Raw genomic sequence first — 14600 nt, forward strand, 5'->3', positions numbered from 1 at the left:
CTCGGCTCGGCTCGGCTCGGTCTCGGTCTCGGTCTCAGCCTCGGCTCGGCTCATTAACATCCATAGTCACAAGTGTGTCAACCAAAAACAAGGCTCAAGGCCCATATTTAGGCTGATTGCTCTCCTCCATCCAACATCAAGGAATGCCATTATAGTATGGACTATGGACTATGGACTATGGACTCTTGGAGTATAAGGATTCAGATATTGTACAAGTGCAACATGTGAAGGGATGTGGAAGTGTAAGTATACACCAAATGTGTTACGGATCTTCTTAAAAATATTGCTCAGTCGCACTAAAAAAGTATACTCCGTATTGTTTACACCATTGGTTAATGGTTATAGACACAAAAAATATATAACAAAACAAGAAAACCAAAACTTTGAGTAATTTCATCCACCAAAATAATTGACATGGGTTCGATAAATCAATATAGCTCGATAATTACTTTGGGTAATCTATAATATATTTCCGTGAACACCAAAACATAATCTTACGTGCACGTGTCCATGCCTCGTGCCCTGTGATCTCGAGACTATATTGGATTTTACGTATACCAATCTAGTCATTTAGCAAAATAACAAGAGATAACAAAGCACTCTTCACTCACTCTTTGGTGGATTGTTGGTTGGATTGTTGGTTATCATTTAGAGGGTCCAAGAAAGCATATAGATTTTATCACAAAAAGCAGTGAGTTATGGTAAAATCACACACAAACAAATCTATCCCACAAACAGAGAACAAAGAGAAAAGATAGAGTGTGGTAAGTGGTAACCACTCGCTAAAGATTGGGCCTTTCTATCCTTTTTTTTGCGCCTAAGGAACCCTCCTCCACCCACCACATACCACCAACCCCATCATTTTAAAATTTTTTTGTCGATAATTATGATAAATATAAATAAAATAATTATTTATATGTTTACACATATAAAGACGATTTCTTTATTCTTGTCCAGATTAATTGGGTAACACCCACTTCATTTTTTCAGATTCTCTCAAAGCTGAACAGCCAAGGAGTCTGCTTTCTGGAGGTAAACTTTTGTCTGATGCATTTTATCGAACACCTTGTGATCAACTTTTTATCTCCATTTTTGCTGAAAGTGAGATCTAGATTAGTTTTCTTGCTTCATGGGTTTTTGTTGTTGTTTGGCCTTACTTTCCATGCCAATGTCACCCATTGTCCTTGATAAGTGTGCATAATTTATGCAAAAAGTATTGAACTGTGTTGGGCTTTTTGCAATTTTCTTTTTATTGTTGTATTGATATGATGTAATAGTTTATTGATATGATGCAAGAAAAGTAATCGATAATCTATTTACATTTTGCAATGTGTGATTGTTAATTCTTGTATTCTCTCACTCATTTGAATCTTTTGGGATGTGGGAAATGAGGTAGGATAATATTTAAAGTTTTAGATGCTTAGTTAGTTAGTTGGTTCCATGGATTTCTAAACACCAGAACATATTGTGGTTTAATCTTCAGTCTAATCATAGAATTTGTATGTTTTCTGAATAAACTTGTGCTAGGGAGTGTAATTAGTGGATACCTATTAGCTTAATTGGTTAGTTCGTTAAAGGTTGGGGTGTTATCCAAGACCTTGGATCGAATCCCGTCTAAATCACCATTCTTTGTGACTTTCCATGCTATGAAAGTATTTTGGTAGATTCAAAGTGTCTTCCAAATTTCAGCAATCAAGCATTGGTGTAGAAACTTTAATTACGGTTTAAACAATTTTATTGGGAAGATTTCTTCTTCATGTGGAAAGGATCATGTAATAGTTTCCAGGAGACTAGTTGCTTGGAATACTTTCATAATGGATTTTGATGACTGACCATAAAACTCAATCCTAGTATTCTTTCCTAGACCATTATGTAATCTTCTGTTTGGACTTAAAGTTACATGTCCTAGATTGTCTTGTACACTTAATGTGTGTCGAAATGGTCCCAGCCTTCCCTGAAGAGATTCAGAACTAAACTCCTTTCACTTATTAATACTGACGGCCCGTTTGGTAGCTGGTAATGCATGGTTGGAATGGGAATAAATCTAAGCGTTATTTGTCAAGAAAATAACATCATGATGTCCATGGTAATGAAATTTTGTATCAAACATGGTGTTTTTCTTCATAGTTTTGCATTCCCACCTAATACCATTCCCCAAATGATAATGGACGGTAATGAAAATTTATAAAGAGATAATTTTGAGTAAACTAGCATTACCATGGGCATAGAGATTAATTTTCCTTACAAATTTACATACAAAATCATTCCCATTGACACCATTTATGGCCGGCTACCAAACAGGCCGTGAATGTTTTTCCCTGATCTTGAAATTCCATTTTCTGTTGTGTGTTCAGAAGTTTTGATATAAAGATATGAGAGGAGGAGGGCTATGGCAGCTTGGGCAATCAATCACCAGGCGTCTTGCACAGGCTGATAAGAAAGTTGTTGGTCGTCGATGTTTTTCAAGTGAAGGAGATCTCAAAAAGACAGCACTTTATGACTTCCATGTTGCAAATGGTGGGAAGATGGTCCCTTTTGCTGGTTGGGGAATGCCAATTCAATATAAGGACTCAATAATGGATTCTACTGTCAATTGTAGAGAGAATGGAAGTCTTTTTGATGTCGCTCACATGTGTGGTTTGAGCCTTAAGGGGAAGGATTGCATTCCTTTCCTCGAAAAACTTGTTGTTGGTGATATTGCTGGACTTGCCCCTGGCACTGGAACCTTATCGGTTTTCACAAATGAGAAGGGTGGAGCAATTGATGATACTGTGATCACCAAGGTGACGGATGATCACATATATTTGGTTGTGAATGCGGGTTGCAGAGATAAGGATCTGGCACATATTGAGGAGCATATGAAGGCGTTCAAGTCTAAAGGTGGTGATGTCTCATGGCATATCCATGACGAGAGATCTCTTATTGCCTTGCAGGTTTATACTTTGATCCGTCATTTCTTTGTTTTACAATTGATTACCCTCCTTGAAAGAGTTATATGCTCTATGTCCTTTTGTTACCCTATATTCACCATTATAGCTGTATAACCTTAAGGCTCCGTTTGGTTTGGTGTAAAACGTTTTCAGTGGAAAATGGTTATTCATGTAAAACATTTTCCAAGGAAAAACGCAATTTCAAACTAGTTTTCCTTTGTTTGGTTCATTAAAAGAAAATGTGAGAAGATGGTGAAGATTAAGGGGGAAAAGGGAGGGGGAGATAAGGAGGAAAAGGTGGAAAAGTGGTTTCCTTCCCTTCCAAATGAAAAAAGGGTTTTTCAACTTTGAGGAAGTTATTGAAAATTATTTTTCATCTCTTGCAAAACCAAACAACGTAAAATGAATGAAAAGGGGAAAATCGTTTTCCATGAAAATGTTTTACACCCACCAAGCAAAGCCTAAGAGTAGGTACTCCATATAATACTTGGAGATTGATTATTATTGTTTTCTTCATCTCTCCGAGTTTTCACCTCCACGTGCAAAATGTGTCAGACTGATAAACAGATTGTAGTCTGTATCAATATTTCTTAGTTTGATTTGGTCAGCTGTGCTGTGGAAGGTGATGAGGGATGCTGACCCTCTTAACCTGCTGCTATTTCTAAGACTAAAACCCTCTTAATCTGTGGAAGGGGGATGCTGACCCTTGGATTACACATTTGGTGGAAACAAATTTTTGGTATTTCAGTTTTGGACATCACTTTATTTGGAGGATGAAAATTCTCTTCAACTGTCGTATATCTGTTAGTTTATTGTTCAAATCGCAATGTAATTATATTTACTCTTCATGATTTATTGATGATTTCTCTCAAGGTTTCCAATATTGTTATCCTTCCCCTGTGCAGCAAATAATGAACCTTATGTGAATGCGTTTTTGTCAGGGTCCCCTTGCTGCTCCCGTTCTTCAACATTTGACCAAGTATGATCTAAGCAAGTTTTACTTTGGAGAATTTTGTATGACTGATGTCAGTGGATTCCCCTGCTATCTCACTAGAACAGGGTATGATCCTCCCTCTTCCATTCCGTGCGTTGTGTGTAATTTACGAACTGCGTCTGTTATAATCTAATGGATTCCTTTGGTAGAAGCTTGTGGCAACATAATTAGACAATTGCACGTTTTATACCTTGAATATTTCGGTGTCTTGCATGCTTGATGGGCAATCGGTAGAACAAAAAATATATGTGATTTTAAACTGTAAAAATGTTTTTAAACCGTAAAAATGTGCTTTAAAACCGTTAAAATGTGCTTTTAACCCGTAAAAATGTGTTTTTAACTCAGTTGCATGTAGAGCTACATACAACCAGGTGCACCTTCTAATTTGTGTCTGATGGGACTTGTTTAAGCTTGTGTTCTCCCACTTCCTGCTTTTACAGTTCTATTTATTCAATTGCTCAACTCTAACATACACAGAATACCTAATGAATTGGGTATTGAATTACTTTTCCTAGAATATCCTTTTGACATGAAAGTTTTGTATTTAATTTTTAGATACACTGGTGAAGACGGGTTTGAAATTTCAGTCCCCGATGAGCATGCAGTAGACCTTACAAAGCAAATCTTGGAGAAATCCGAAGGAAAGATAAGACTTACAGGGCTAGGTGCACGAGACAGTTTAAGGCTCGAGGCAGGATTATGTCTATATGGAAACGATCTCGAACAGCATATTACACCCGTTGAAGCGGGTCTAACATGGGCTATCGGAAAAAGGAGGAGGGCAGAAGGCAACTTCCTCGGTGCAGAAATCATCCTCAAACAAATTGCTGACGGTCCGAAAATAAGGCGTGCGGGATTTATTTCTTCGGGGCCACCTGCTAGAGGTCACAGCGAAATTCAGAACGAAAAGGGTGAAAACATTGGTGAAATTACTAGTGGTGGATTCAGTCCTTGCCTTAAGAAGAACATAGCCATGGGTTATGTGAAGTCTGGTAACCATAAGGCAGGCACTAAGGTTAGCATTTTGGTAAGGGGAAAGCCTTATGAAGGAGTTGTTACTAAAATGCCCTTTGTGCCCACAAAATACTTCAAGCCAACTTAATTGAGAGTTGTGTTCCTATCTGCTACATTTTTCTTGTTTTTCTTGTTCCTGAAATGTGTAGTAAAACTTGTTTATCTGCTACATTTTTAGTCCTAGTTTGAAATAATGAGAATGCATATGGTAATACGAAGTACTTCATTTTGTTGCAGAGAGGTTTCGATAGCTATTTTCATAGTATTAGAATCAACTGTGTTTCTTATTTACGCAGCTTACAAGCACGATTGCCACCAATACGGCTTGAATATGCTAGTTGTGAATATTTCTTCCTTTCCTTTGCAAAAAGCAGTCTCTGTTGGTGGTGTTGTTCTTTTCATTGCTTATCTTTTGTGGGAAGGATGATGACATTCCATTGTTTCCTATTATTGTAACTCAGACTACCCTCCATCCATATTACACAACTGCACAATCAATGTAATCTCTATTTTATAAGGAAACTCCTAAGATTACTAGCATAAATAAGTTTTTGGTGTCTTCCTATAGAAAAGACTAAAAAGCCGTTTCAAACTACAAATTATATTAGCATTAATTATTCAATACAATATAAAGGCAAAGATAGGCTACATGCTGAGGCTATACAGATTGGAGTGAACCATACTTGAAACTTTGGAAGTACCATAATCACAAAGAGTCAAAACACCAACTCATTATTGCAAAAAAATTGCCAACTATTTTCCGAGTGTTGTATTGTACTCTTTCTGAAAGAGCGAATCTCAAAAATTTCAGAAATAGTCAGAGCCAGGGAGTCTATAAATTACATCCCTAGATGCTTGAGGGAAGTATGTCAAAATCATAATGCACCAGTTAATAAATGCAGGGTGAAATTTGACCCCCAAAATTATGTGATTACAAGACATGGTAAATTTATTTTACTATGAGTGAAAATAGAACCATACTTTGTTTTTTTTACCATCTCATATATCAAGAAGCAACCTCCTGGGATCTTCCACCACATCCTTGATGCGGCGCAAGAAGAGAACTGCCTCTCTTCCATCAATCAGCCTGTGATCATATGTTAGAGCAACATTCATCATTGGCCTTGAAACTACCTGACCACCAACCACCATCGGACGGTTCACAATTGAGTGCATACCCAATATTGCCGACTGCCAAAATTGAAGAGGAAAACAACATTAGACCGGAAAAAGAATCTATAAGCGTTTCTACAAACGTTTACATGCCACGTGGTGCTCTCCCTCAATCTACAAATCCATGTTATATAACAACTTTTATTTAAAAAAAAGACATATGGTTTGCATAAGATTCAAACCCGCAACCTCCACTTTCAACACTAGACCATTAATCAATTGAGCTATAATCTTTTACATGGTATCTATGCAAAATTAATATTAACATAATATAGAAAAATTATCTTCTGAAAAAAACTCAAGCAAAATTTCATTTAAAAAATATGATAATTATTGTTATTCACGAAATACTAGTTTGTGCAATTTTTCCAACACAAAATGACTGAGAAATCCTCTTTACCTGTGGAGGGTTGATAATTGGGGTACTCAGAAGACTTCCATAAACACCACCATTAGATATTGTGAATGATCCTCCAGCCATCTCGTCAATTGATATTGTTCCTTCAGTGGCCTTCTTGGCGAGAGTGTTAATTCCCTTTTCTATATCGGCAAAGTTCATTTTATCCGCGTCACGGATAACAGGAACCACAAGACCCTTGAAACAATAAACCAACATCATAATCCAAGTTAGACAACTTCAGTTGAAGTCAGAGATAACAAAATTGGAAAGGAAAGGCAAGCCAGCCTAAAACTGTTTGGGTAACTAATACTTATCATCACACATTCAGCTCACAAGGTCAATCACTAATCCAAATACTCAGCTATCTAGTAACCTCCATATGACTTTAGAGTACATGCACAAGTAATGTTCGGATGAAGATGTATATACATATGCACTATTCAGGTTCCAAACAAAATAATGTGAAATCTATGAAAATCCCTCAAAAATGATCTTGTGAAATACTTCCTCCGTATTTAAATAGGAGCCACATATGGCCGGGCACGGGTATTAAAGAAGAATAGTTGAATGAAATAAAATAATAAAGCAAGTGGGGTTGGGGTAAATATTTTAATCAAGTAAACAAGTGGGGACCATTAAATTTTGGAGGGGTGGGGGGTTTCTGAAATTAATTGTTTAATGTGGCGGTGGGTCATAGGTAAATTAGATATATTGTTTAATTAGATGGTGGGTAGAAAAGTTACTAAAAATGGAAATGTGACTCCTAATAAAATACGGCCGGAAATGGTAAGTGTGACTCCTAATAAAATACGGAGGGAGTAATAAACTGTTTCTCTTCAAGCTGACGAAACAATAGACAAATGTTCCAGAGTAGTGGTCTCAAACAATGATTATATTTTAATAATCATGTACAAGAGATACAATTCGCATGGTTCTCCATTCTGTATCTCTGCTGTTATACTCTGGCTATAGATAGAAATGTGATCATACAAAATATAAATCTTATTACCATATTTCATTTCTCCATAGACCACAATGTTGAGAGTCATAATCTACTTCAACCTATTACTATTTGTCTTTACCACAGAAAGTATATCAGCAAAATGAACTTTGTTGCAAATAACAAGAAAAATGAAATTTGTTGCAATTGGCAACTAAAATGGCTTTGGATCACTCGATTATAGATGTATGCTCTTTCCATGGGGGGAGGGGGTGTTTGTTTATATATGGAGAGAGAGAGAGAGAGAGAGAGAGAGAGAGAGAGAGAGAGAGAGAGAGTGGATCAGACCTTAGGGGTGCCCACAGCAATACTGATATCAATGTATTCTCGGTATATAATGTCATCGCCATCAATAACAGCATTAACAATAGGTTGGCTCTGAAGTGCACTCACTGCCCCCTAGAAGTCATAATCATAACAAAGAAAACAACATTAGCAATTCTAACCAGTGACTAGTTAGAAATGAGAAATCGCAGCAAAGTGACTTACTTTGACAAATCCTGACATAAATCCCAACTTTACTCCATGCTTCTCGACAAAGGCGTCTTTGTAATCAGAGCGCAGCTTCATCAAGTTTGTCCTAATAACATTATATAGTCCACATCAGGCAATTGCATATACGTAAACGAATCTTTCCTCACCCTCTCAATGCAGAGATACATTATTAAACTTCCACAACATATTAAAAGATGGTAAAGCTTCTATTTTTAGCAATTCAAGAACATGGTTAAACTTACATTGAAATTATTTAAAAACAAGATATTTGGGGGCTTTAGCGCTAGTAGTCAGTGAAGAGTATGCAAGAAATGATGTTTCCTTAATAGCCTGATGCTTTTTTATCAAAAATTCAACTTTTGGGACAAAGTGTGAAATAAAAGTGATACATGAAGTGACATACTGACATGTATATATGCTTAAACTAGAATTACTAAGTTAAAATAATAAAAAGCACAAGAATGTGGAAGTATATTAATTTTGGGACTTTTGGCAGTTCTATACTTATAAAGTCCCTTTGTTTCGAAATTTATCCCACTTCATCTTTTGAAGTCAAAACATATTGATTTAACGTTATTTTTAAGGTTCTTTTTTTACTTTTACCGCCTACTAAAATTGTGTTTTACCACCCAAAAAATATTAAAATTCTGATTTTGACATCACTTAACAGATTCCGTCCAAAAATCTGTTGGTGGGGCCCACATCTTCGTTTACCCTCTTTGTTTTCCACAATTTTTGTTATTTTTCCTCTTCTTTCACTTCTTTTAAGCTCAATGTACAGACATAAATCTACCACCCTTTCCCACATTCCTACCTTAACCTTCCCATTCCAATGCACTACAACACAACACTCATTTTCTTCTTCAAACAACACTTTCTTTCTCCTCAAAGCTCCAATGGCTTCCCTCATTTTGTCTCTCCTCTTCCTCTCTCCAACTCCTATTTTCTCTCTTCAATTCTTACCCTCCCTTTCAAAAAACACCCTTCATCAAGCCAGTACTTGACCCGAATCCATCACTGACCTCGCCTCGAACCCGCTCAACTCTTAACCCAGCTCCCCTAAACCCAGCAGTCCACCACCAACCACTGAAGCTCCGTCCAGTGCACCTTTGCCACCACACCCAATTGTGTACATCATCTCCAAACTCCTTTTAATTATTGAATCAGCCCAATCAGTCCACCACCCACCACTCCCTCTTCCCCAGCTCCCCTAAACCCACCAGTCCACCACCCAACACTGAAGCTCCGTCCAGTGCACCTTTGCCACCACACCCAATTGTGTACATCATCTCCAAACTCCTTTTAATTATTGAATCAGCCCAATCCAATTAATGGACTAATAAACTAAAGGTATAAAATAAAACAAGAAAAAAACAAAATAAAAAAAGAAGTACAAAAGGAGAGGGAGATCATTTTTTTGTGTGTGAATTGAGGTTAAAGGAAGTGAAAGAGGGGGAGAGAAGAAGGAAAATCGTGGAAAGTTGTAGGAAAATGAAGATGTGGGCCCATTTTTGAACAGAATCCGTTAGATGGTGCGAAATCAAATTTTCATTAAAAAAAAAAGGTGGTAAAATACAACTTTGTTTTTAGTAGGTGGTAAAACACAAATCGAGCCTTATTTAGGTGGTAAAAGTTTTTTTAAAAAAAGTAACCTAATCTTAATCATCACATCACTGGATAAACAACAAAATGATAATCTCAAAAAAGTTATTTAAGGTAAATATTGAAAGGTTTTTCTAACATTACAACTGAATACAGATTCACAAGAAAATTGATGCTCAAATTTAGCACGTTTTAACCACTAAAGTCAAGTTTAGCAAATTATTTTAGGAAGGAGGTCATCAGTCCCAAGTTCCTAACTAAATTAGAAAGTAATGACTTACATATCAACTTCATTGAAAGTAGTTAACATGGCATATGTGTTCTGAGAATCCTTCAAACGTGTAGCAACTCGCTTTCTCAGTCTTGTCATCGGAACCTGAACATAATTATAGTTCATAAAAATTCCTCGTAAAACAACAGGAAACAATGAACTTAAAGCAATAATTCAATCGTCAAATATTTACAAATAGAATAGAAGGATCCCTCCAGAATGATTTTGGAAGAAAGAAATATACTTACTCTTCTCTCTCTATCCTTGGGAGGTAGTTGAGGTTCTGACGGTGAGAGTTTTGAAGATGGTGGAGAAGGGGCTTTAGGCTTATCCTTGGGAGCAGAATCTTCCAATTTAGGCTTCTCTTGAGCAGGACTCTTAGCATTTGCTTTCTCATCTGGCTTTTCCTTCTTGGTTGCATCAGCCTTGCTGGTCGGTGACTCTGACGGAGCTACATGTGCATGATCGCTGGATTTTGAAATTGTAGCTATCTTAGCGCCAGGCTCTACAGTATCACCTACTTTGGCTAAAAGCTGAAGTTAAAGGAAAGACACATTAGTTAATAAGAGGGTGTAAAATTCAAAAACAGGACTAGAGCATAACCCGGAGAAATTGAAGATCTAATGAAACAAATCCACTTACCTGATGAACGATACCAGCTTCAGGACTACCAACATCTATAGTGACCTGGTCAAAAAAAAATCATCACTCCATAAATTAATCGATGAAAATTTACAGAAATAAGGTGGCAATTATGCAAAGGTACCTTATCCGTTTCAATTTGTGCAATTGGTTCATCAACTTCAACACGGTCCCCAGGATCTGATTAGCAAAGGAATTGATTTGCATGAGATAAAGATGAAACTAATCTTCTTTAGCCAACTAACTAGCATCTTGCTCAAATGCGAAGGAAATATCAAAAATCAGAAAAACATACGCTTCAAAAATGCAGCCAAAGTGCCATCGGTAATTGACTCTCCCATGAAGGGTACAACGGCTTCCACAACATCACCTGTATTGGAAGAAACAAACTGGACCGTATAACCATCTAACTCGAAACAAAACGAATATCAACAGAGATCAGTGAAAGGATATCATCCCACCATCTGATGAGTAGGACCTCTTCCATATTTGCCTCGAAGGATCTATTTGCAAATACGATCCAACTTGCCTATGCATTCAAATATTACAAGCAAACAAACAAATATAAGTAAAATCCAGGGATGTCGTGGATGAACTATTATCAACTTTTGTAGATGAGAAACAGAAGTATTATAAATTATCAAATTAATAAAAATAGGTAAAGGAATGAATAAGGCAAGGCCATAAACAAACCTTAACGACTTAACACTAGCTGGAAAACCTGTGATAAGTACGGAAGACGATTTAGATTGAAGAACATATAACAGATTTGCATAATTAGTTTGTTTGTAGATTGTAAGCAAACATGCCTGAATTCCCATGTAGACTAATAATCCTTACAAGCTTCGATCCTGGTCTGAGAAGCAAAGCCTACACAAAAACATGCATAATTTGAAAATAAGAAATAATTCTAAATATACATCCAAAGTTCCAAACACATCTCTGCTAAAAGATGTTCCCTCCGGCTCTAAAAGATTGCCCAAATTTCCTTTTCAGTCCGTCCCTTGAGTTTGCCCCATACCATTTATAGTATGTGGTCCTCACATGTCTCCTTCACATTTTGTTATTTAAATTAGCAAAATGACAAAACTATCAACCTACTTGCTTTTCTTTTGCCTTCTTTCTTAACAAAGTGAAAAATATTATTTGGGGCAATCTTTTAGGGACGGAGAGAGTAATTGTTAAGACATGACTCAGAACACTATCATATCTACCAAAGTCACACCAAAAAAACAATGTCGCAATAAACACGTAATTAGTGATTCTTCAAATATCACATTATATAACTAGCCACAGACATTGAGATATCTGATTCGTAAGACAGATATGATAATACCTTCTGAAATCATGGGCAATGGCGTTGCATACTGAACTGAACACAACAAATCAGAACCCAAACAGAGGAAATATTTTATACCAAGATAGTCTGATTCTGTGTCCTTTCAGATATGTCAATATGTGGCCTAGAAGGGTCCTAGTTTTGCGGATAGGGTCAGGAACATTTGTCAGCAGAATGTGCTTTTTTCAAGTTATTAAAAACTTTAGCTGTTTGAACCTTCTTTTTGACAACAGAAAAGTGGATGATGGCTTTTTAGAAGCTGATTGAATGCCAAACAATACTGCAAATGGCTCCAGAATTCACAGCTTGCCAGCAATGAAAAAAGTATTATCCAGGAACTCAGGAAGTACAAAAGTACAATCCTTGGGCTAGAGATAGCTTTTGAAGCAGCAATCCATGATTCAGTGGCTACAAGAGTAGGATCGAAACACCAAATGTGGCTTCATACTTGTGACACTTGTCCCAGGCAAGGGAAAAAAAGAAGCCCGGTTTATTTCGTCAAGGATGTCAATGGTGCAGATCCAATTATCCATGTGCTATGCCTTAAGGCATCGGTTGACTGTCACAACAGTCTTCTGGTATTAATTTTGTCCATAGATCTTGTGAATATTACACTGGTGAGGAACAGGCATTGATCAGTGATGACTAGATATCTTTCTAATTTGGGTTTTTAAAAAGATCTGATCCAGATGATTTGGAAGCACACTTTTGGGAGGAGATTGAATAAGTGTGTTAGATTTCATTGCAAGTGGACAATTGGTAAGCTTCTTATCTTAGGCAGGTAAAACTATGTCCTGAACTATGATACTTAAAGTAACTAAGCCTGAATAAGATAGAATTCTCATGCATACAGTCTGTATACAAGGAGTCTTCTTAACAAATTCATCAACCTCGTACGAGTCACATAAGGCACACAAGGTCAAATATTACCATGCTAACGAATTTCCTCTTGAACCAAAGAGGTGATTCCCGTTTAACTCTAAAACGGAAAAGCGTCTATCGATTTACCACTTCAAAACAAGTTTGTTCTATAAATTGTTACCAAAACTGCAAAACAAAAAAGGTTCAATTCTTGAGTAACAGAGGTAAGCCATTTTCCCTATATAATACAGCTAAGATTGACACAAACTATGAGAACATCATGTTGTTTGAATCAGGTCACTTAATTCGCTAATTCCTTCCATAAACCGCGAGCAAAGGTATTAATACACAAAAGTGGTACATTTTGGCCTGATTTAATAAACTAGGTAGCCAATTATGCTCCTATACCCAATTTTGTAAGCAAATTAAGTAAAGGTGGTCTAAAAATTCAGGACCTTCATATTCCCAACCTAAAGCACACATCATGAGGCGAAAACCAGAGTAAGTACCACTCAAACAACACGAAATCCAGCTAAAATCCTCAACTCCACATATGCAACACAAAAGCTACACAAATTTCCTACTAGTTGAACTTACTAGCTAATAACTGGTCAATTACCTCTTTTCCAGCAGTAGCATAGCCATGAGATCCAAAAGGAGGTGCAGATGGTCCAGAGTTCCTCTGAATTTGGCGCCCTAAGACCTGAAAACACCGCAATAACAGCAATTTTAATCAATGTAAATTTCACAAACACATAAAAATACAAAATCACTAGAAATGAAATCAGGAGGTTCATCCGAAATTACCGAAACACCACCGCGAACAGCTTTTCGCCGCGCAATCCCTAGCATTTTCTCTGCAATGTAAAAAATCGACACAAATTTTTTTCAGAAATATTCTCTCCTCTAGTATTGAAGATTCATCAATCGAAAAATGAGTCGACAAATTGCGAAAAATATCAGCAGAAATCGATTTTCACCGAAAATTTCCGAGGATGATTAAAATTTAGACCAAACGATTCAAAACTTTCGGCAGAAGATTAGTGAATAAAATTGTATTATCGAATCAAAAACTGATGAAGATGGAAATAATAGATCTAAGTAAAAGAGAGAGAAAGATAACCTAGTTGCCGGAAGCGCAGAAGAATCCCGTAGAAAAGCGCGACTTCTCTAGATGAAGAAGAAAGTGGGAGGAAACGCCGCCGTGTCTGACTGGGGAATGGTTTAAAATACTCGTAACAGATTGTTAGGTTGCAAATGTGCTTTGTCTTAAAATATACAAAAAGGGTTCCAAATGTAAAAAGCATTAAGCCATTAAGCTTGAGTTGGGTGAATTGGGTGGGTCACTTTGGGTGCGGTGTGGTCAATGATGATTTTAGTCATCAGCTTTACTTTTTATTTTTTTAAGGTAAAATTAATTAAATTAATAAAATAATTATAAGACAATTACAATAGGAATCAAAACTAACAAATCCAACGTAATATGGATCAAACGAAATTTTAATCTGCAAAACCACGGTCATTGTGGATGAGAATTGAATACCTTATTTTATATCGTTGTTCGATAAATCCTTTAACAAGGGAGTATTTCGATGTGCTGTAATTTTGATATTGAATTAAATTCGATTCAATTGATGGTAGAAGTAAACTGACATTTGTTGTAACACCGCACAAATCTTTATCAATAAATCAATCTTTATTAGTTGAGTTGTTGGGTTTATTGATTTGATGTTCACTTTAATGACAACTAGTTTTCTATGCACGCGTTGCGTGCTTGTAATTTAAAAATATACATGTAATAATAGTTACTCCCTCCGGTCGTCTCTATTTGTTCTAGTTGAAGGAAATAATGCCCTTGGTCCAAGTATGCATTCTATGT

At 36.6% G+C, this 14600-nt stretch overlaps 2 protein-coding genes across 2 annotated transcripts; one reads left to right on the top strand and one right to left on the bottom strand.

The window, feature by feature from the left end:
- The first annotated feature begins 777 nt into the window (after nucleotides 1-777).
- On the top strand, nucleotides 778-5174 carry LOC110777111 (aminomethyltransferase, mitochondrial). Its single transcript, XM_021981728.2, has 4 exons — nucleotides 778-1032; nucleotides 2355-2933; nucleotides 3872-3990; nucleotides 4480-5174. The coding sequence occupies exons 2-4, from the start codon at nucleotides 2373-2375 to the stop codon at nucleotides 5024-5026; spliced, it is 1227 nt and encodes a 408-aa protein (XP_021837420.1). The 5' UTR covers nucleotides 778-1032; nucleotides 2355-2372; the 3' UTR covers nucleotides 5027-5174.
- Nucleotides 5175-5641: 467 nt separating this feature from the next.
- On the bottom strand, nucleotides 5642-13996 carry LOC110777112 (dihydrolipoyllysine-residue succinyltransferase component of 2-oxoglutarate dehydrogenase complex 1, mitochondrial). The gene is made up of 15 exons (XM_021981730.2): nucleotides 13845-13996; nucleotides 13529-13578; nucleotides 13341-13424; nucleotides 11331-11391; nucleotides 11215-11242; nucleotides 10983-11050; nucleotides 10817-10891; nucleotides 10646-10701; nucleotides 10522-10566; nucleotides 10128-10412; nucleotides 9890-9984; nucleotides 8001-8091; nucleotides 7800-7910; nucleotides 6512-6706; nucleotides 5642-6129 (listed from the first exon to the last, which is right to left on the bottom strand). Exons 2-15 carry the CDS (start codon nucleotides 13571-13573, stop codon nucleotides 5938-5940), a joined length of 1431 nt encoding a protein of 476 aa, XP_021837422.2. The 5' UTR covers nucleotides 13574-13578; nucleotides 13845-13996; the 3' UTR covers nucleotides 5642-5937.
- Between the last annotated feature and the right edge of the window lie 604 nt (nucleotides 13997-14600).

The sequence above is a fragment of the Spinacia oleracea genome, chromosome 6 (assembly GCF_020520425.1).
Source record: "Spinacia oleracea cultivar Varoflay chromosome 6, BTI_SOV_V1, whole genome shotgun sequence".
In the NCBI taxonomy this organism is placed as follows: Eukaryota; Viridiplantae; Streptophyta; class Magnoliopsida; order Caryophyllales; family Amaranthaceae; genus Spinacia; species Spinacia oleracea.